Source organism: Prinia subflava, chromosome 11 (genome assembly GCF_021018805.1).
Source record: "Prinia subflava isolate CZ2003 ecotype Zambia chromosome 11, Cam_Psub_1.2, whole genome shotgun sequence".
Taxonomy (NCBI): Eukaryota; Metazoa; Chordata; class Aves; order Passeriformes; family Cisticolidae; genus Prinia; species Prinia subflava.
The window spans coordinates 13,518,199-13,540,516 of NC_086257.1; the positions used below are offsets into that span (position 1 = coordinate 13,518,199).

Here is a 22,318-nt window from a genome sequence, read left to right on the forward strand (position 1 = left end):
CCCCCCATTTTTGCTATGTTTTAATAAAAATAAGAAATATTTTTGCTGTTTTTATTTCTGAGTACATTTGTAATTGCTGGCTATGCTGTAGGCACAGAAGTGGTCACTGCCATTTTCCACTGCCTGTTTCCTGTGATGGGAGGTTTTATTTGTGTAGTGTTACAGTTTCAGCTGTGGGGAGATAGTACTGATTGAAGTTTATGGTATACTAGAGATTTTCCCAGTCACTAGTTAAAGTACAAGAAAGGATTTTGTCATTGTATTAAACTGTTTTCTGTGTAAAATTTTACGAAATATCAAAGGAGGAAGCATTTAGAGAATTATGTATTTTATTTTAGGGAATTCTGAGTTGAAGTCAAGACAGACAAGATACTTCTAGTGTTCTTACAGATTAGCTGTTTTCTTATATCCCATCTTTGGGAAAGGTGGGTGGAAAATCAACCAGCTGAAACAAAACTAGAAGAATTTGCCTAGAAATACTGGAATTTCCTGCTGTTCTCAACCAGCAGGTCGACAGCACTGGTTGTCCTACTGACTGCTAAATGCACTGTCAGTAGTAATATGTATTTAAAATGGAGGCTTCTCTTTTACCGTCACTGGTGTCTGTTGGTCTTACATTGGTTCTAGACCTTTTTAAGAACTTCAAGAGTGAATTAAAGGCACCACAAACCATTGCAATGGCCACATTGCAATGCCAGCACTAAAAACATAAGAGAATAGGCAAGGGTATGATAGGTTTTGTCTGGGTTTGACACAGCAGTATGATTCTAGCTGACAGGTGAGGGAAAGGTGGTGCTGCTTGTGTGTCTGTCTTGGTCGATGATTCTGTGTTATCCTGGGAAAAACCTGATTGCTGGGGGAGAAAAAAAATAAGAAGACTGTATGATACAGGCCATTTAAAGGGGGGCAAATCTGTTGTGGTGAGCAAAACAGAATGAAAATCTGTTTCCATTCCAAACTAATGTCTTGCTAGCATAATGAAGTTTCTTCCTGAGGCACATGGCAGCTCATGTTTCATCATCTCAAGACATTAATTATTTGGGCTTTTGCATCAAGTTTCCTGTTCTTGGGATGGTTCTGCTTGACACTGGCTTTAGAAACAAAAAAGTGTTTGAGCAGGCTGTAAATAAACCCCAAGCTGTTTGCAATTCAGTGTCACTGTGTTTTGAAAGAGATGGAGCTTTTGTAATCTCTTTTTGTTGTGACTAAAAGGACAGCATATAATGTACACAAGTATTTCAGATAATACAGTTTAGTGGAATTAAAACTATATCCTTGTACTGCAAAGTCTTGGAGTAATAGGTATGGACACCTGTGTTTACAATGTATGTCTGTCTGTTGGTAAATGATCCACCTTATTGTACGGTAGTTTTCTTAAGGCATCAGGAACTGAAGTCAGGTGCATTTAGTATGGAACAGTAGCTGGAAAGCTGTTTTGGTTCCCAGAATTCAAATGAAAGATAAGTCCATATCATGAAGAAAGAATAAATGTGTGTAGGGAGAAAACCAATCAAACCACTTTCATGTTCCAAATAGGTTTTAGACTGGATGCAATAGATGTTTTCCTTTTTAATTCTGCTGTATTTTCAGATCATGCTAATTCTTTTCTTATTTTGCTCATTTTGCATTTTTCATCCCTTTTCCTCCTTTCCCTTATGTTTTAATCCTACCCCATTTTTTCACATGACAGGAAAAAGCCAGATCACATCAGGTACCAACCAGCTTCTTTTATACCTTCCCAATGTTTCCTTGGCACGCAAAAAGCTCTTCATTAACCCTGCATTTAATTTTGATTACTTGCAATGGATGTGTAAGTGACTCAGTCTAAGAAAATAACAGAAGGATTCTGCCTGGGATGCCAGTATACCTGCTGCTCAACTTTATTAAAAGATTTAGAAAGATTGAGCTAGTTTTTAGCTAAAAAAGGAATTAAAGCCAAGTTTCTGCACTCAAACTTCTGAGCTGAGCTCAAACAAGATCAAAGTCTTGCCTTTTCCAAATTGAAGTTGATGAGATTTTTTTTCTTATCAACTACATTGGGAATAGACATGTACTTTTAAAAGCTGTGCATTCTTAATTACTCTGTTTTAATTGTGTGCTGCTAGCAACTAGATGTGAAAACTGAGAATCACAAAGCACAATTCACTTTTTATGTTAAACTCAAATTTAATATTTATTTTCAGTATTTTACTCTCAGTTCTCAGAAACTGGGTTTTTTTTCTACAGATTTTGCATTGTTTCCTATTTAATAAATACAGTTTTGAATTGTGTAGGTATAAAAGACGGGGAATATTCAGTTTCTAAACAGGAACAACTATTTTCACCACCACGAAGTGAGACAGTGTGAACTACTTTAATATTCCCAAGAATGTTTTTTCCTTCACCATGCTTCTCACTTGCTTTTGACAGAATGACACATTTAAGGAAACTTTGGTGATAATCAGTACTTACTGCACACGTGATGCCTGAAGAGTTATTAAATTATTCTTAGAACCTGATGGATGTGGGTTACCCTATAGCAGCACCTTCAGTAGAGAGATTGTGCCTCAGAAGTTCCTGGCTGAATTTAATTTGTAATTTCAGAAATTCCTGCTGGTGTAGACCCCCAGCAGTCTGTTTGCTATAGTGAAGTGTAGAGTTTGTTAATGGTATTTGGTTAATGAGAAATAATTCCCAAGATTTTGGCCTGAATAAAACTTCTGTGGCACTGGCACCTTGGAGGGCAGCCTGACACTTCCATCTTGTTAAGCAAAAAATAAAATGTATTGACTCTGACGTCTGTTTCTCAAGTGTGATCTACAAGTTATCCTACATTCTAAATTGCTGATCTCATTCAGTAGATGTTTCTTTTAGAAAAGCACCAAAACCTTCACCCTGTTTGCCTGGACTGAAAATTTTTCTTTAACAGGTTTAATTTCTCTACTAGGAAAAAAAAGGGACTGAAATACTTTCAAAACTTATAAACTAGGTTTTAAACATGGCACAAATTTATGTTACAATTTGTGTGTTCACTTATATCCAACTGATGAGATTAAAGCTTGTTTACTAGAGTAACTCATGAAATATTTAGTAGAACAAATGAAGCATTGCATTAATGAAGTTAATTGCACTTCCTGAGGTTCTTATTAGGGATTTGCTCCATTGCTCATTATCTTGGGGCAAGGCTGCTTTTTTCCCCCTTTACTACTCCTTTTATCACTTAGGCACCACTTTTCATGTTGTTCTGTGTTATGTTCAAAAACAGCACATGAAAAAAGATGTGAGTTTATTTCCTTTTCAAGTCTGCTTTTTTGTTAAATTTCCTATATGAATATTAGCAATAACCTGCCTTATATTTGAGGCATAATTACTGCATCTGTAAATAGATAGGAAAGATGATACCTTTTCAGCAGCAGTGACTAAAACTACTGCTGTTAATAAATTGAAAAAGTCAAGGATGACAGGAGATCCTGTAGCTTTTTAAATTAAATATATCTGCACAACATTTGAAAAAACTGTTAAAAGGTAGAATCTCATCTGTCTACGAAACACTAACCTTTCTAACAAATACTAGATTCTGTTTTGCATCTAACATTTTTTGTATATATTAATTTTTCTTAACCATCTTTGTGCACTTCTTTCCATGAATGGCTTGTGGTGGTTGAATAAATACATGGGGCCCTCTTGTTACTAATAGTAGTAAACTCTAGCTTGAAGCTCAGCAGCCTGTGGAGAATAACAAGATCTGTTGCACAACAATATTTTGTTTACTGTTACATTCAAACTAACTGGCAGTGCAGGAAAAAATGTGTGGTAGAGGTGGGGTATTGGAGATGAATGAGGAATGATGCTGTGGTAAACGCAGGTTTGCATTATAAGGCTGAACAAAACAAGGTGTAAATTTCACTGAATCGTTTTTTACATTCCCTGCATTTTTGTCAGTGAAAATGAAACTGTGATAATTGGTTAGCTTTTATTTTGTGAATCCTAGAAGAGCTAGAAAGGCGTGGTTATGTCTACTGCATTTTTTTGCATTCAGTGGTCTGATAAAACTTCATTATTAAGAGATCTGAGGTAATTTTTTTCAAAATGTGAGTGATTTTTCCATTCTCTGTGATGTATCCCTTGTGAACAGAGAGTTTGAGAAGGAAGGATAGAGTTCAGAGGAGTTTTTAAGCATTATATTATCCTTTGGATTTTACAGGATGCCTTCATTAAATCTTTTATTTGATATTTTCCTTTAAAGCTGAGGCTTAATTTAGGATCCTGCTTAAAAGGTTTTCATTGGGTTTGGTTTTTTGTGTTTTGGTTTTGTTTTGATTTGTTTTTTAGGATTTTTTTTTCTTTTAGTTTTTATGTGCAGTGTTTTTATTTCAGGATCAAAAAAATTAAGACATGCCCAATATAGATATCAAACCTGCATGGCATAGCAACACTGAAGTATTTTTAGTGCCTTAGTAAGTTAGTTTTACTCCCAAAAATATTTCAGGATTAGTTTACATGGGTTTAAGTTTTTTTTTATTATTCAAACTATCTGAATTTGTGTTATCAAACAACTACTTAAAATTGTAACTTGCTGCTAAAATACAGCAGGAAATGTTCTTTGAAATGAAAGTGTTTTGTGTGATAGCTTAACTAATGTTGTCATAACATGAATGTGTTTGTTTAGGACTCAAATTATTTCAACCTTGCTTTCTTTTCTGTTTTGTCTCTGCTTTCTCTGTTTTTGTTATTATCATGAAATATTTGCCAAAACTGACTGCAGCATTACTTTCATGAATTCTTTTATGCAGTCTCTTTGTAGGCTGTATGTTAGCACATCTCAGTTAAATAAGCAGTATGAAATCAGTTATGTATTCTCTGGATGTCTCTTCATTTGAATAGGCGCTGGTTCTCAATACAAAATAACCAACTTGTGTACCAGAAGAAATTTAAGGTAGGAATTGAAAACTGGCTTGGGATAGTTCGGGGTTTGGGTGATGATTTTCCAGATTGATTGGGGAAACTGCTGATGTGGCATCCCATGTGATCTTCAACAACTTCCTACTTTTTTCTAAATTAGTTTCTCCCTTTGTGAAATGAGACTAATAGTTACACTGACAGATTCTGAGATTCCTGTGCACTGATTGTAAGCATATACTTTATTTCTGTGGGTTTTGTGACCTAGTTAGAGCTTTAAAAGTTGCTGGTCCCAAAAGGCTTGTGCTCACTTGCTGGCAGTCAGATATTCCATGCTGTTCTCTGAGCAGTTGTGTTTAACTCTTTCAGGACTTGCTCCCTCCAGTTACTCACTGGTTCACACACCCAATTCAGCAATTGGGGGAAAAAAGCACAAAAGCTTCTGTTACAAAGCACTCAGGGCTGCTATATGCATGTATTTAGTGTTGAAAATGCACAGTGGTTCAGCAGTCAGGATCTGCCTTGTTGCTGGTGGGAAGTGCAGCAGTTTAATGTTAAAACAGCAAGTACAGCTCTGCCCCAAGCCATAGAAGCCTTTTCAGTCAGGTTTTGGGCCCCTGCTCCTTTGTTTGCTGTTCTAGAACCTGCTTTTGCAGCAAGGAGCTGTAGCTGTTCTTCAGGTTGGAAAAAAATAGAGATTGTATGGAGAGGGTGGGGGGAAAAAAGAGCAAAGAGCTTATGGGAATTAATTCCTCTTGACTACAAACAGCCTGGGATCAGAGGCTGCTCCTTGTTATCTGATGCTGTCAAAGCAAGGGGCTTCTTTTCTGTGGTGGGAAAGGAAACACAGTTGAGTTTGTGTGAGCATGTTTGGTTGGGAGTTTTGTGTTTGTGAATTCTTGTTGCTCTTTTTTTAACTTTACTTTCAAAATGCTGATAGCTCAGGATGGGATTCTTATGAACTGAATCAAGTTTACAAACCCACTGCATTCGCTTCTGGGGTTTTTTTATTTGGCATTTAAAATACTGCTGATTTAGGTATAACTTTTCTGACTTACAAGTTAATTGCATTTCTTAAATTATCTTTGTGGTTTGAATACCGTTGTTTAAGGTGTTGATTATTCAGTAGATTGGATTGTAGGTAAAAAGAAATTGTCCAAAGTTTGGAAAATTAAAATTTCATTGAATACAACTTAAAAATTAAAATTTATGTAAATACAACCCTATATATCTAAGTATCACCAAATCCACTGAGTTCAAATTTTATTTTTAAGAGAAAAAAATTACTGTAACCAGGCAAATAGAATTCAATGATTAATAATTATTGTCTTACTATCAGCTATATTATTTTTTCTCTGTGACTTTTTTGTCAACTTTTGTCTCCTAGGATAATCCCACAGTAGTTGTTGAAGACTTGCGGCTCTGCACAGTTAAACACTGTGAAGACATAGAAAGACGTTTCTGTTTTGAGGTGGTTTCTCCAACAAAGTAAGGAGAAGCAATGGAGTATGTTTATTTAAAAATAAAAATCATCACATGTAGTTGTTTTAAAATGTAAGATTAATGGTTCTCTTGGGATGGATCAAAACAGGAAAAGTATCTGAAAAATTCTGTTCGCTGAAATTTTGGCTGAAAGTAAGTGATACTGTGAGAAGTGTCCCTGGTATTTAGTTTACTTTTGGCATTAAAATAAACATGCATTCTTGTGCTTTTTGCACAAATTGCTTGTAGTACAGAACTCCGCTGTGGCTTAGCTGATACTATCAGCTGCTTAGTAATGTAGAAAATAGATCACATTTCTCAGTTTCTTCACATTTCTGGTTGGTACAACGAGAAAGAAGCACATAAATAAGCTATTGTCTCAGTGATGTTAAATTATACTTCAGAGTGCAATAAATAAAACTACCAAATAAAAATTTTTTCAGCTCCAGCAGTGCACTGGCTGTACTTAGGGAATTTCGGCATCCTGCCACAGCGAGGGCAGGACATGAATTCCTTATCAGTGATTTTGAGATAGGACTATATTTAAGTTTTCAATACAAGGTCAACTCGCTCTTGGGTTTGGAGGTTATCTACACTCTCCACTCCTCCTTACATTTCTCTTCTGAGTAGATTGCTGTCTGTCCTCATGTTTGCATCCTCACTTGTGGTTCACTATAACATACATTTTCTTCTTTCTTACCTGTGTTTTTCCAACCATAAGTGTTGAAACAGTTTTGATGACCTGTTTGTTTTACTGTTGAAAAGCAGTTCATTCTTTGTCAGAGAGCTTTAAAATTACTCTCTCTTGATCTCAGTGAGTCAGATTGTGTTTTCAAGGACTGATACCTGTGTCTTGTGTCTTGGGGGTAAAATGCATTTGAGGATATAAAAAGGAAAAATTTGGAATAAGAGAAGGAATAGGAAGCTAAGCCGTTGACAGTGTTTTTGGAAGAGTCATTTCTGTATCACTGTTACCTGCAAATAATTTTGAAATTGGGAGTTTGCAGCTCACAAAAGCTCGGCTGCTTTGTTATCTTAAAATAAATGTGTTTATTAGATGATGCCTACTGAACAATTTACTTGGACAGCAAGAGCCTTGCTCCAAGTAAGCAGCCTCCTGAGCAAGGTGTTGTTGGGTGTCAGCTGCTTGGCCCCTGTCTCTGAGAGCTTTATGTTTGCCACAGGAGCTGCATGCTGCAGGCTGACTCGGAGAAGCTGCGGCAGGCATGGATTAAGGCTGTTCAGACCAGCATTGCCACTGCATACAGAGAGAAAGGGGATGAATCTGAGGTGAGTTTAACAATCCGCCAAACAACAACTGCCTCTTTGGGTCCTGCAAATTTTAAATATATGAAACCTCTTTTAATGAGAGGGAAGGGAAAAACCCAATCATTGTTTGTCTTCCAGTGGAAATGCAATGAAATTTTGAAGGCTGTGAATTATACCTAATCTGTCTTTCACTTCATCATGTTAATATTACCATGGCCTATATGTATTTTTGAGATTTTTCTGTAGTGTGATTAAAAATCATGGGATATTCTTATATTCAGTTTTATATAACTTCCAAAAACTAAGCCTTTTTTTTTAGTTCTGTGGCTTTCCTTGGCCTTGGCAGAAGAGACTTTTAACAAATTTAAGAGCACAGTCAGTATCTACAGGACTTTAATTTCTTTAGTTTAGTGTGTGTTTCTTAATTGATTTGTGTCTTTTCTCTTTTAGAAACAGGAAAAGAAATCATCCCCTTCTACTGGGAGCCTAGAATCTGGGAGTGAGACAAAAGAGAAGTTGTTGAAAGGAGAGAGTGCTCTGCAGCGAGTCCAGTGCATTCCTGGTAATGCTGCCTGCTGTGACTGTGGCTTGGCAGATCCTCGTTGGGCCAGTATCAACCTGGGAATCACACTGTGCATCGAGTGCTCTGGGATACACAGGTTGGGGAACTCCTCACAACTGCGTTTGATTTGTGCATTGGCTTAATTAGGAATTGTGGTGTTTGCCTCTTCAAAGGTATATTGAAAGAAAATTAGAGACCCTTGTTTGTAAATAGAATTGAGGTAGCTGCTTTATTTGCACAAACTAATGGTAAATCTGTTTGAGGCAAGATATAACATGGAGTTACAGGTTAGTGTTTTTTTCCATGTTGTTTAGGAGCTTGGGAGTCCACTTTTCAAAAGTGAGATCATTAACGTTGGATTCATGGGAACCTGAACTCCTAAAGGTATAGTATTTTTGAAACAGGTTTCTATTTGGTACTTAAATTGTTGTTCTAAAGCCTCTGCATCAGAAAGTTCAATGCAGGAAACACATTTGTACCCAGTGTGTGTCTTGCAGTTTTGAGCAGAAAATGTTTACAGTTGTGTCTTGGTTTATTTTAATTCACACTTTCTTGTACTCCATAGTAATTTGTGCTACAAACTTGCAATTCAGAACAACTTACAACACCTTCAGGTTCTGGAGTGCACTCTGACTAGCAAGTTTCATCTGATACTTTCAGCATATAAAAAGGCAAATCTGTTTACAAACCAATGATGTCTTTCAGTGGGCTGAAAATTTTGGAAGTGATATATCAGCCTAGAGCATGATCATACTCAAAAATTTGAATGTCAGCTCTTAACAGTGGGATGCTTCTGGCCTCTAGGAGAATACTCATGCAACTGCTGTTGTGTGATATTTGTGTGCCAGATTTCTAGCTTGACCCACGGTTATAAAAATCATGTGACGCTGAAATCCGGAAACAGGAACTCGTGCATGGATGCATGTGTGCAACTGGATAACTCATGCAAAGCATTTGCTTCTAGCTCTGATGTTCTGGCACTTGGGAATTGCTTCTCTATTCTGAACAATCAAAAGACAATGTGCTTTGTAGTTAAATAATTTTTTATCAATCTGTTCATGCTGAGAAAACAACCAATCAACCTCCAACACCCACTCCAAAAAAAAAAAAAAAAAAAAAAAAAAAGTACCTCTTGTACTATTCATGTAGACACCAGAACTAAGTATTCTACCTGGTATTAAAAACAGAAAGTCTGTTCATTGCAATCAATAGGGATAAATTCTCCTTAAGTAGGCTCTTGTCTTTGTTTTTTTTCTATAGTTGAATCATATTGTGGTTTGGCAAAAATGTCCATGGGTAAGGTTGAATTGTCTCTTGCTGATGGGGTAAGAACAGCTCCTGGCAAAGCTGGTGGAAAAGCACCTTTGTTAATGAGGCCTGTAGGTGTCATTCTGGTGATTGTTTTTCAGGCACTTTAAAAGTGACTATTTTTGTTATCTTACTCAGAATTTGGTGTCTCTATCCACTGATGGTTTCATTATTATCATATAAACCCATGCTTATTTCTGTAAGTGTACTTTTACCAGTGAAAACACTAAGTTGTAAATGTAGGCTGAGTGAAATTAAAAACAAGTGAATAGGTAGGTAAAACTTTTTGCAACTATATTTGAATTTATTTATTTTGCTTTATAGCTTATGTGTGAATTGGGAAATGATGTTATAAATAGAATATATGAAGCGAAGTTGGAAAAAGTGGGAGTAAAGAAGCCACAGTCTGGAAGTCAAAGGTAGTATTTTATCAGCAGTGCCTGTTGCTTCCTTTTATTGTTGTTTCCTTCAGCCTCCAACTGTAAAATATGCTGCCACTTAACTGTGTTACACTCCTTTAGTGTCCTCATTTCCCTGTATCACCAGTATGTCTTGCTCTCTGCCTTTTCTCACTTTCTCTCTTTATTGGGTATTCCTTCTGTTGGTCCCTTTCTGCTTCTCCTGTTCATTTGCTCTTTTTGTGATCTCACTCCCTCCTTTGATGGCAGCTGTAGAGCAGCACTGTGGACATGTGGATTTTGTTTCCTCTCTGCTGGGTACCAGCTCAGCCAGCTGTACTCAGTGTGTGAGTGTGCTCCTGGAAGGAGCTGTTCCTTCTGTTTACAGTGACTTTGTTCTGCCCTTTGACTTTCGTTCCCTGATCCTCAGAATGTTCTCATCTGCCTACCTACATTGTACATGAGCTCTGCTGCTTTACAGCAGCCTTCAAATCATTGTTCTGCTGTCTTCTATTTCTCTGATGCTAATCTGTGTTTGAAGGTAGATTCCCGATGCTTTGTGCTGCTGTATGGGATGTCTCTTAAAACTTGCTTTTTTACTACCTTTCCAATTCTGTGCTGCTTGGTGCCCAGCAGTTTTATAGTATAGAAAACTGCATTTTATGAAGTGTTGGCAATTTGGAGACAGGGGTTATAATATACACAAAGCAGGAGATTTCCTGGATATTCCTTCTAGTGGTAACTGCTTTTCAGCAGTTTCAATGCAATAATTACAGCCCCTTTTATCAGTTTGGCACAACTGCTGTTGTGTCTTAAGCTGATAACCTCAGGTTACAAGGAAAAATACTTTAGTATGTGATATGGAACTGATGGCTGTGCCTACCTTAGGCTTGTTATTGTTTTCTTGTGTAATCTTAATGTTCCCTTAACAAATGTTGCAATTTGTATTTACATAAGAAACTAAATATATGTTTATTAATAGGTTATTAACAATGTAAACATGTATGAAGGTTTAATACAGGTAACACAGAGTAACTAATGCTTATTTCTTCCACATATCACTTTCCAAAGTCTCTGTCTGAGAATAAATACATGTTTGTGAACTTAACAAAATTACTTTCTTTTGAGCCTTATGCAAAATTCCATCAAGAATCTAGAAAGTGACAGTGTGCTTTGCATCTTTCTGAAAATGTGCTATAGGTGTGTCTTATATGCAATGCCAAGCTACAAGTTTGGTTACTGACTTTAGTACAAAATAGACTTTTTTTAATACATGAAAATACTAAAATATTAGCTTACTAACTCGAGGGATTTTGTGTATGACAGGCAGGAGAAGGAGGCATACATCAGAGCAAAATATGTGGAAAGAAAGTTTGTAGAGAAGCAAGCTGCATCAGTACCTCTGCCTGAGCCTGGAACAAAAGTTTTGCCTCCAAGTCAGGAAGAGAAAAGGCACAGTGGCCCTGAAAAATCCCTTTTGGCAGGGGAACAAGGGGCAGCATCCCACAAAGGTATTTACACACTTCTCTCCTTAGCTATATTACCCATCTTCTTTTTAAGGTAACATGTTTTTATATTAATTGACTTCTGCCTCACGCAGAGAATTTGGAATCTGTTTTTTAATGTGTTGTAGCCTAGCGTAGAGTGTAGGGGATCAAAGACTTCTTCAGAGATGTGCATTTTCACGTGGGGAAGGATTTGGAATGGGGATGCAATAATTCAGAATCACATTAACCACCTTCTTTCCTCGGTATTTTCATCCTTCTTGATTTTTCCAATAACGTTCTTTCCTGCCCTGTCCCTTCCTTACTGCCTGCTTTGTGCTTTGCTAACCTGCATGTCCCAGCGGTTGCTGTAAGTAGCGACGAGGCGAGGCGGGAGTCTCTGTTCTGTCCTGATGAACTTGATTCACTCTTCTCCTACTTTGATACCTCTTCAAAACTCCGTAGTAGTAAGTACTACAGCTGTGGCGTGTTCAGTATTTGCACTAGTGATCCATTGTGTGTTGTGGCCATCTCCCTGCTTCAATCTGTTGTCTCCAGGCTGCTGCATTGCTTAGTATTTTCATGAAATAATTTAAGCTTTTTTACTTATCCTGATTTTTTTTTTCATTTCCAATTATCTCTGACATTTGTTATTACTGTAAATGTTATGGTTACAAAATGTGACTTCATATTTTTCTATGGATGTATTAAGAATACTGAACAAGAGCAAGCCATTTTTTAAAAATTGTGTTCAGGACCAAGTATAAGAGCTTGCTTTATTATCATGGTATCTGTGAGGTGTAGGTAGCTTCAGCTCTGCATAGTAACTGCAGTTTCTCCCCAAAACAGTCCGAAGCAGTGACAGTGGGATCCAGCCGAGCACTGATGACAGCAGAGAACACCTTGCCTCTACTATATCAGCCAACAGTTTGTATGAACCAGGTATGTTAGGTTTTGTACTTTAAGATGCAAATTTAATCACTTGGCAGCGTTTTTTTTTTTTTGTAGAAAAGATTAATGCTTTGTAATACAATTCATGTCTGCTATCCTGGTTGAAATGCTTTTAGCAAGGGTAAAATTTGCCTGAGTGATCTTTCATTTGGGCTTGCTACCAAAAATGGCATTTAATCCTTCTAAATGGCTTCAAAGAACTATGGCTTTTTCCAGTCAGATGAGACTGATCCCAAAATATGCATTTTTTTTGCACATAGAGAAATGCTGCATTTTGAGAAAGACAAGTCTCCACAGAAATGCATGATCCTTTTATAAATAAATAAATCTGCAGAGATAGAATTCCTCTTGAGTCACAGATAATAGGCTTTTATGTGTTATTTGTGCATTCTTGCTTAATTTTTCCATTTCTTATTTATGTGGATTTGACCAAGTCTTTAAAATCATTCCCTCTACTCAGAAGTTCTGTACGTTGATGAATGAAGTTATTTGCTCATTTTAGTATGCTGTTCTGACAGATATAGTGAGTATGGCTTCTCCAAATTTCCAAAACATTTATTTATAAAGCAGAATTATTCTTCTACATCAAAGCAGTCTTTTAAGGTATGTTTTAAATCCAGTAGTTCACAGGTGTTCACATACAGGCAGGCAGCATGTGGCTTGGATCTTTTTTGATTATGTTATAGAAGTATTTACGATGCTGTAAATCACAAAAGCTTTTAGGTAACAAGATCTTTATGTCCCAGACTTCACTCCATATAATCGTTATTGAGATGAAGAGAAAAATTATGCATTAGTCCAAAAGATTATAGCCACAGCAAGTAATTGGTAAATGACAGTGGTTTCTATTAACTAAAAATTAGGTCAGAGCAGTATTAGCCTCATACTCAGGTGCTGCAGATAAAGATACATTTGTATGACTACATCTCCACAGAAAATGTTTTATTCCTATCTTAGAGTTTACAGGAAAACACATTCCAAACCTTAAACACTTTCTTAGAAATTACATGGAATATCTAGATTGAAGTATATACATGTGCCAGTAATGTGGAGAGAGTGTTTTCTGTGCAGTAATAATTCTGTAAGAGACCCTGCCTGATTGCTGAAGCTAAAGGCATCTGTGAATTCACCTGGCAGAATGGGGCAACAATGCATAGCATTCCACAAATGCAGAGCTACCTACTGCCAGGGAAATGGTGTTTTAATCAGAATTCTAAGAGGTACCTTGTAAAAACACAGATTAGGTAAGCAATTCCTTTTTCTTTTTAGAAGGAGACAAGCAAGAGTCTCCAGTGTTCTGTGACTCCAAGCAGCCTAGTCCAGGACTGCAGTTGTATCAAGCTGCCTTTGAGAAAAATCTTCCTCACATGGCAGAAGCACTGGCTCATGGAGCTGAAGTAAACTGGGTCAACGTGGAAGAAAACAAAGCAACACCACTCATTCAGGCAGTGCGAGGGGTATGTGGTATACAGCACTGGTGATGGGGGAGGAGAGCAGGGGAAATAATGATATTTCTGTGTCACTGTTCCTTTTGAGCTGCTTGCTTCCCTAATGAATGATAATGGGATGCCGAAGTTGTGTTTACAGTGTTCTTTCAGAGTTGTTTCTGAAATATTTTTTCCTGTTAATGCTTTGTTTTGAATTCTATGTCCTAGTAGTGTTTAAAGTTGATATGGAAGCAACTCCCTTTTGTTTCCTTTGGCGGGTGGCTCAGCGGTGAGAAGGCAGAAGAGGTTTGGTTTGATTCTAGAGATCTGGTGCTGAGTTGTTTCTTTGTTTTGATTCCATAGGGTTCATTGGTTACTTGTGAATTTTTGCTGCAGAATGGGGCCAATGTGAACATCCGAGACATGAAAGGAAGGGGGCCCCTGCACCATGCCACAGTTCTAGGACACACTGGGTAACTCACTGCCCCACATTTTGTTCATGGCCATCCTTTACTGTAATTGTTCATGCAAAGCTTCTTCATTGCCCCAGATATTCTGATATTTTAATACTACTTCAGGTGATACAAGTTTTTCTTAAGCTCTGGTTGTGTGAGAGGAACTAATATTTTGATTTAGCAGTCTCATCCACTAGCAAAACAGACGTTTTCTAATGTGGGTTAAATAAATGGTTTGCTTACTCTCTGTTTACATGTTCTAGGTGAAGTGCACAGTTTTGATATATATGAGACTTTTGGTGATTTAAGCTAAATACATTGTATCTAGCTTGACTTTATTAGGCTTTTTTCCTTTATTGTCAAAAATATTCTTCAGTGTTTTTTTTCTAAACAGGCAAGTGTGCTTATTCCTAAAACGAGGAGCAAACCAGCATGCCACTGATGAAGATGGGAAAGATCCACTGAGTATAGCAGTGGAAGCTGCAAATGCAGATATTGTAACATTGTAAGTTGTACATTCTGTTTTCTGGCTAGATAACTTAGATTTTGCTGTTCTGTTTCAAGTTAAAAATACAAGAAATGTCAAAATTCCTTTATATAAAAACAAGAGGGAACAAAAGAAAAATCAAAATACTCTATCTGTAGATGACATCTTTGATGTGAGATTCAGGAGGGGATTGTAGGTCTTGCATTGTAGTCTTTTTTGTGCTTTAAAGATGACATTGTTCCTTTTGTTTTCTGAATGGCAGGTTGCGTTTAGCGAGGATGAATGAAGAAATGCGTGAATCAGAAGGACTCTATGGGCAGCCAGGTCAATACTCTACTAACAACCACACTGAAATGCAGTATAAGAAGTGTATACAGGAATTTATCAGTTTACAATTAGATTCTTAGTGTCTGAGGGAAATTTAAGATTGCTTCATACAATCATGTTTTATAAACCCACACATTCTTAAGGTTCATTGAAATTCAGTGGTGTGACTTTGTCAGAGTGCTTAGGGAACCTAAAAGGAGACTGTTTAAAGAGCATCATTATAGCAGTGTGTTACCACAGCCATGGCCACCCTATTTTGCTGGTAGTTGTCCAGTTTTCTCCTATTGCTGTTCCATTGACATTTGTGTAATGTTAGGATTTACCTGACATTATTTAGTAGCAGCTTTCTGACTCCACTTGCTCAGAGACAGTTGAAGAGTTCATCTTATTCCAGGACACCATTCTCCTTGTGGAATGGTCTACTTTTTCTTTTTTTGAGAAAAAAATACTTGCACACCAATGTAAAAAATGTACATCAAATATTTCAAACTGACTCCAGATGGGAAAGTATAATTTCCTTAAATTTTATTTTTAAATATTTTTATTTGTCAAGATACTAATAAGAAACAAAACAGTCATTCTTAAGTATGTATTTTTTGTATGCATAGTTTCTTTCTGTTTGGTTAAAAACAAATAGAAGCTGGAAGATGCTTGAGCCAACTCCAGCAAGAAAGTAACAAATTATATTTAAGGCATATGTGCGACTTTATTCTCAGGCTTTCAGTCCTAATTTACACTATGTTCTGATGAGATATTTGCTTCCATAGGAAGGTAATTTAATGTCATGCAAATACCAATAATGAATACCAACCACACTTGATTGTGAAGTTAGCTAAAAACACCCTGGTATTCCTGGCAGAAGTGAAAATTGAACCTTATTTTTCAGATTGAGTGCTGAGCACTCTCAGTTCACTCCTATAAAGTTCCTTATGTGTTTTCCACTGATGCATGAGGATTGGGCAGGGGGGATGTTAGCAGATTGGAGCAGTAGAATCTAGAGACTGCAGCTGATCTGATCTGCAATCTGATCCAGGTACTTTGCAGCTGGTGAGAGTAGTGACAGTGGTAACACTTCACTGGTGACAGTGGAGAGTAGATTTGCCACAACAGGCAGAGCTTGCCCAAAATCATGGGGAGGCTTTCATTAGAATAACTTCTGAAATTAATGCCACAAGCTGTAGCAGAGTCCCAGCCAGGAGAACTTACTGTATCTTTGGATAGCAGAGCTCTGCCCCCTTCACTCTGTTACTTGTTGAAGTCTCTTTTAAAAGTTGGAGTCAATATTTGAGTGTTTGAATGTTTGTGTCTGCTGTGGAAGGGTTGTGTCAGTGTAAGCACAAAACCTGTCTGCTCTCATGTCACACCTTTCCATGGTTTTAAGGGATGCAGGTCTTTTTTACTGCATATACATGTTAAATTATCTGCACTGCCCTTACTTTAGAACTCCAGTGTTCCAAAATTATGATTTTAGAAGAAAATAAGGGTTTTCAAGACAACTGTATATTTGCTGGTAGCTATGTGAGGGTAAATACCACTGTATGAGTTCACTGACATCAGAGTGCAGCCACCTGCCGACTTCTCAGCTCTAGCAATGCAGCTGATAAACAATTGATCAAGTAGCCAATGGCATCAAAATTTATAATTTCAATATATATAGCTGGTTTGAGCTACTGAGAGAATTAATATATTGCTTTGCAAGGTACAGTTGGTCTTCCAAAATACTCCTGGAATGGGAACTAGCTGAAACCAGCTTTAAAAGGTTATTTCTGGTGGTAGAAGCCATATGCACCGTAGTACTGTTTCTGTATAATACTTGAGTGCTCATCTTCTGGTGCTACAGTATGTCTTGCTAACTCTTTGATATTAGCATTGCTACTTTTTCTTCCTACCTTTTCTTGAATGTATGATGTGTGCCTTTTGAGTTACTCTGGTGTTAAATGGCAAAGCAGTGTTACAGTATTTTTGTACATAGAATCTGCACTTTAGGGAAAACATTGCTTGGAAAGGGAACTTCCAGAATTCAATTTAAAGTAGAATTTTAAAATAATTATAAGGTTTACAGTATTAAGCATTTTAATGCAACATACAAACTAAAGGGGCACTTTATTTTAGTCTATTTTTGTATGTAATATTTTTGTTATGTAATAGAGACAAAGCCACGATGTATCTTCCAAAAATAGCTTTTTTTTTTCTTTCAAGTTAATTTGAAAGAACCAAATGTGGCGACTTGAACTGCAGTTCTTGTTCACCAATGGAACCCACTTCTGTACTAAAAGCATAATTGCTTTTATCACAGAAGCCTATTTCTGTTTTTGCCCATGGTAGCTGTTCTTTTGGTGAATGTTACAGCTCTGTTCTGTGCTGGTCTCCCAGAGCAAGCAGTTCTCACAAGCTGTTACAATAAAACCTGTCCTGTGCCTGCTGCATCTCTAGAACATAGAATCACTGAACGGTTTGGGTTGGAAGGGACCTTAAAGATCATGTCATTCCAACCCCCCTGCCATGGACAGGGACACCATACTTGAAATTAAATCTGAAAACCAAAAGGGAATTTCTCTAGAACTGACTTTTCCTAGTAGAGCAGTATTGAATGTATTCATCTTTTAAAGTCTGGGAAGAATTGTGTTACTGCCACATTAAATATTTCTGGAAGGTCAGTTATTGTTTGTGAAAGTGTTTTTAAAAGAATGGAGTCTCATCCCCAAAAGAATAATAGCTTTAACTTTGGAAATGTGCATTACAAAATTGATGTAAAAGATAATGTAACTTTTCCCAGTAGTGCAAACTTTTAAGCACAAAAACATTTTCTGTTCCACAATCATGTTAGGAAAAAAAAAATCTTCATATTCAACGTACACAGTGAGAGAGATTTTGGGTTGATTTCTTTGTCATGCTATTAATCAAGCTGTCAGCAAGAAACAGTAGTGCTGGGATCTTGTGTCCTGTGTGGCCATCTGTGTTGGGAAGACTAAAATTTGGATGGCTGCATAGCTCCTACCCAACCCAATGTTTGATGCATTTAATTCCCTTTGAAGACAAAAGGGTATGGTTACTGTTATAAAACAGAACTTGAACTCAAGGCCCAAAATACTCCAACAGATGAAAGAATGTGCAAATGAATGAAAAAATGTCCATTTTAAAGAAGAATGACTTGGTAATGACTCAAGAAGTAATCACTCCTGAATGTGTTTTCCTGTGTAGATAGGAAGGGACATTTTGGAATATGTTCTAGTAAGGTTGTGTTTAAGCACAAAGGGTGAAGATTAAAAAAAAAAAAATTAGGGAAAGTATCATTGTTCTTATAGATCAAACTGAAAAATGTAGTGAAAGATGGAGATGAAATGAAAGTAGAAATTTTATTTTTGCTGAAGTAATAGACCAAAATAATTTATGGACTATAATTTATCTACTTAAGTTTGCTTTTTTAATATATATATTATTGCTTGCTGATTGTTTCTTTCATGGAGAGTTCTGTTTGGCTGTAAGAATTCTTATCTCTGTTTCCGAGTAAATCTTTATTTATGCCATAATTCTATTTTTCTGTAGAGAATCTTGGTTAGCAGTTCCTTGCAAAAACAAGGATTTTATTCTTTAATGGCTAATAAATATTTTTTCTTTTTAAGTTGCTTTAAAGTGCTTTAACTTTTCCTTTCTAACTCTGAACTTTCCTCTGTGTGGCTGCCTGTGAGGTACTATTTCAGGTATAGTTTGGTTTTGTTTAATTTGCTTCTACAGAACATGCATGCAAGTAACCAGTCCTCAGAGTTCACATCAGCATCACTCCATCTAGAAGCAGTCTTCATACATGAATAAGTGTTACACAGTAATTGATAGCACAGTAGGGCATTTGTTCAATGGTGGGTGATGTTGACTATTACAAATGTTTAAAACTGTTTCCCTTTTCTTTTCTACCTAGGAGATGAAATTTATCAGGACATTTTTCGTGACTTTTCTCAAATGGCATCAAATAATCCAGAGAAGTTAAACCGCTTCCAGCAGTCAGATTCCCAGAAGTCTTAAGAGTCAAGAAGGAAAAGAACCTGAAGCTTATAGTGCAAGTCTTTTTTTTTACGTTAACAGATGAATTGTATGCATTTTGTTAGATAGTGTGGATAAAACGACCACTCCAATGTAGCTTTAGATTGTGGTAGCTGGGGCAATGTCTGAGTTGGTTTATGGTCTACAGCACATATACCTCAGCAGCTGCAGATGTTGAATCCCCGAGTACCTGCCAGCTCGGTGTGACCCAGCCCGTTACACGCCCAGCTCGTGCTGGGGGCGGCAGAGCGCGGCTCCCACTGCAGGGTGCTCACAGCAGCTTTGCTACCCGGTGTCATCCACTGGCATCTGTCCCCTGTTGCCATAAGGAATGTGCCTCTGACAAGAAGGTCTGAGTTGCATTTTCTGGGACTGTTTGGAAAGGAAATTGGGTGATGATTTACTGAGTTGCCGTTCCATTTGTGGGGCTGCAACTCAACAAGGTTCTCTTGTTCCCACACTGACTCAAACACCTTGGTTAGAGGTAGGCTGTTCACAACAGATACGATAACTCCTGCTCTTTTCAAGCTCTTTCACAGTGGAAGCTCTAGCAGCAGGCTGGCCTTTATGCTAGTGACTGCAGGTCAGTCACAAAGGGATATATCCTGGGGACCAAATTCCTAAGAGCAGTCCATTTTCCTTTTTTTTTTTTCTTTTTCTTTTCCTCTTAAATTAAACTTTCAGTGCAGCAAATATCCTTCTAAATGAGCATGTGGAACCTTTCATGAAAAATAAACTTAATCCTTTTGGACATGATGTGGGGTTTGTTTGTAGTATTTTGACATGAAAACTTGAAATTTGAGACATGAAAGTAAATATTGAGCCAAAGAAATTTGGGTAGAATAGTTGTACAAAGGCTGTTTCTATTTTTTGCTGTTCTTACTACTAGCCCTAAGCTCAGTATAAAAGTCTCATGTCTTGCAGCCACTCTAAATTTAGGGCAATCAATCCTTTCTGTCAGGAAGCAGTAGCCCTTGTATAATTTGCAATGATGTGTGTGTTTCTGTGTTGTCTAGAATAAGGTGAGCACAAGAAAAACTATGATTTCAGTGCACATACTTGTCAAGTAATGAAGGAGCACAGTCTCCCACTGTGTTGTGAGGGTAGCAAGACAATTTGCATTATTCAGTAGTGAGCCCCACTCTGCCCTTGTGCATGTATAAATGGTGTCTCTAGATCTATGCTTATACATCATGTTATTTATACCTAGATAATAATCTTCCTAAACCCCAAAGCAGCAGATGCAATTCTTTATCCTCTGTTTGCCCTATGGAGACAACTTTAGGCAGAGTTTTTAGGTGGCATAGTATCAATGTGAGTTTTCAGTAATCCTAATAGCTGTGGTATTATGTTAACCTGCTGTTGAATGTATTTAGGAAATGAATTGGCTTTTCTCCATGGAAAGATAAGCAAAACTGGGATAAAACAAATTGAAATCTGTGAACTGTGGTAAGGTTAAACTTTCTGGCATGTTCAGTTTTAAGAAGGTATTTCAAACGTTTATGATGTTGCATCAAATGTGTAATAATGTATCAGATCTGCATACTATTATTGCTACAAAATTAGTAGTGTTGTAGAATTGTCCAGTGGATTTTATTTCCAAGCAGAAGAATCTTACAAGACAATTCTTGCTTTGTATGTGGACTAATTATGGTAGGAAAAGCAGATTCTGCCCATTTAAAGTGTGCATTTAGTCTGAATAATAAGAAATTTAAGGATATCACCTGTAAGCAGTATTTGTTAGTAAGCTGGTTTTTAAATAGCTGCCTATGAAATGATAATGTACTTCCTATTCAGCAGTATTTACCAGCAAATGGGTGTTTTAGTAGATCTTAGAGAAAGTGAGATTCCCGGTGTACAGATGGGACAATGTAAGATATGACTGCATAATATACACCTTAGACGTAGGTTTTTCTAAATGTCTCTTTCCCAGCCTGGCTGGCAGGCATGTGTATTGTGGCTGGCTGGAATGTAAAGCTGCCTAAAGCTTAGTGGCATAATTGCTGTCTCAGTCCAGGCTGCTGGAAAAAGGGTCTGAGACACTTATTTCAAATCTCCACTGGTGATTTCCTCCCTGGCCACAAAATCTCTGTGACAAACTTTGCAGGATGACTTCTCTAGTCTAAAAAGTCACTTCCCTGTAGCTCTACATGTCCATGTGTTGCTTTGCTGACTCTCATCTGTCTGGGAATCAGTATCAGTCTGTGCTAAAGGATGAATCACACCTGACTGACAGGTGGTGTGACTTCTCAGGAGCACTGCAGTTTTAGGGCTTTGGGAGTAGGTGTGTCACTTGTGATCCTCAGCCTTGTTCCCCTGTCCTTTCAGGTATGACAGGATGTGCAGTATAAACTGCACTCAGTTAAAGCCTTTCCCAGGTCAGGTGCAATGGTAACATGTTGCTTTTCAGCAGAAATGAATGTACCATTGAGTTTGATGGCTCGGTCTCACCAGGCCCTGGCAGGCTCCATGTTCCAGGGCCTCTGTGACTCACAGGATTCAGCCCCCAGCAGTGGGATTGTCACCACAGCTCTCAAGATCTGGATTCCATATCGAATTTTCACTCGTGTTAATATTTTGCTCAGTAATATTAGGAAACTTCCATTTCTATTGCAAAGTGAATCGAAGTGGAATAATAGACAGTACAGTTCCACTGTGGATTAACATCTTGTACTTTGTACCAGGCAATGGAAAGGTTCAATTCCACTTCATGTTTCTCTGTAGGTATGAAATATAGTACTGAGGGACAAAGCAGAAGATGCCTAACACATTTTAAAACCATTTTTCACATGGATTTTAAGTAATTTTCTATATTAGATAGCCCATTGAAGGATAGTGTTACAATGTGTTACAAAAGTCTCTTGGAACAACAAATGTTGAGGAATTCAACTTACATTCTAATGCATTTTGATTTCAGAGGTGTAATTCATGTCCATTGCATGTTGATTAAAACAGTGATGTGGCTCAATAGTGGTATCAATTGTTTTGACTGTTCATAAAGGTATCATGTTTTATGTTAGTGTCAGTACAGTGCATATAAACTTAAATTTCTGAATTATCATACTGGATTATGCCACTACCTGTGTTAGACAGTTGGAATTTGTTCATATGAATTTGGGTGAAGGTGGTAGATGGTCGAGGTATTTCTTTGCTTTCACAAACAGCCCACATTGCAATTGGATGGATGTGTGTTCCAGGTGCTCATTAGTACATTGTTCACTCAGCCTCTGTGCCCATTAGGACCTGATCCAG

The 22,318-nt window shown here is 37.3% G+C and overlaps 1 protein-coding gene across 1 annotated transcript in view; it reads left to right on the forward strand.

Moving 5' to 3' along the window:
- The window catches only part of ACAP2 (ArfGAP with coiled-coil, ankyrin repeat and PH domains 2), a 59,690-nt gene extending 39,868 nt beyond the window's left edge, over window positions 1-19,822 (forward strand). Inside the window, exons 11-23 of the mRNA XM_063408718.1 lie at window positions 4,864-4,915; window positions 6,266-6,366; window positions 7,545-7,650; window positions 8,080-8,288; window positions 8,506-8,575; window positions 9,824-9,918; window positions 11,224-11,408; window positions 12,231-12,323; window positions 13,602-13,789; window positions 14,123-14,232; window positions 14,609-14,719; window positions 14,964-15,025; window positions 18,945-19,822. Of these exons, the coding sequence (XP_063264788.1) occupies window positions 4,864-4,915; window positions 6,266-6,366; window positions 7,545-7,650; window positions 8,080-8,288; window positions 8,506-8,575; window positions 9,824-9,918; window positions 11,224-11,408; window positions 12,231-12,323; window positions 13,602-13,789; window positions 14,123-14,232; window positions 14,609-14,719; window positions 14,964-15,025; window positions 18,945-19,048 (1,486 nt within the window). The 3' untranslated portion in view covers window positions 19,049-19,822. The remainder of the gene's footprint in view (window positions 1-4,863; window positions 4,916-6,265; window positions 6,367-7,544; window positions 7,651-8,079; window positions 8,289-8,505; window positions 8,576-9,823; window positions 9,919-11,223; window positions 11,409-12,230; window positions 12,324-13,601; window positions 13,790-14,122; window positions 14,233-14,608; window positions 14,720-14,963; window positions 15,026-18,944) is intronic.
- Window positions 19,823-22,318: the final 2,496 nt, after the last annotated feature.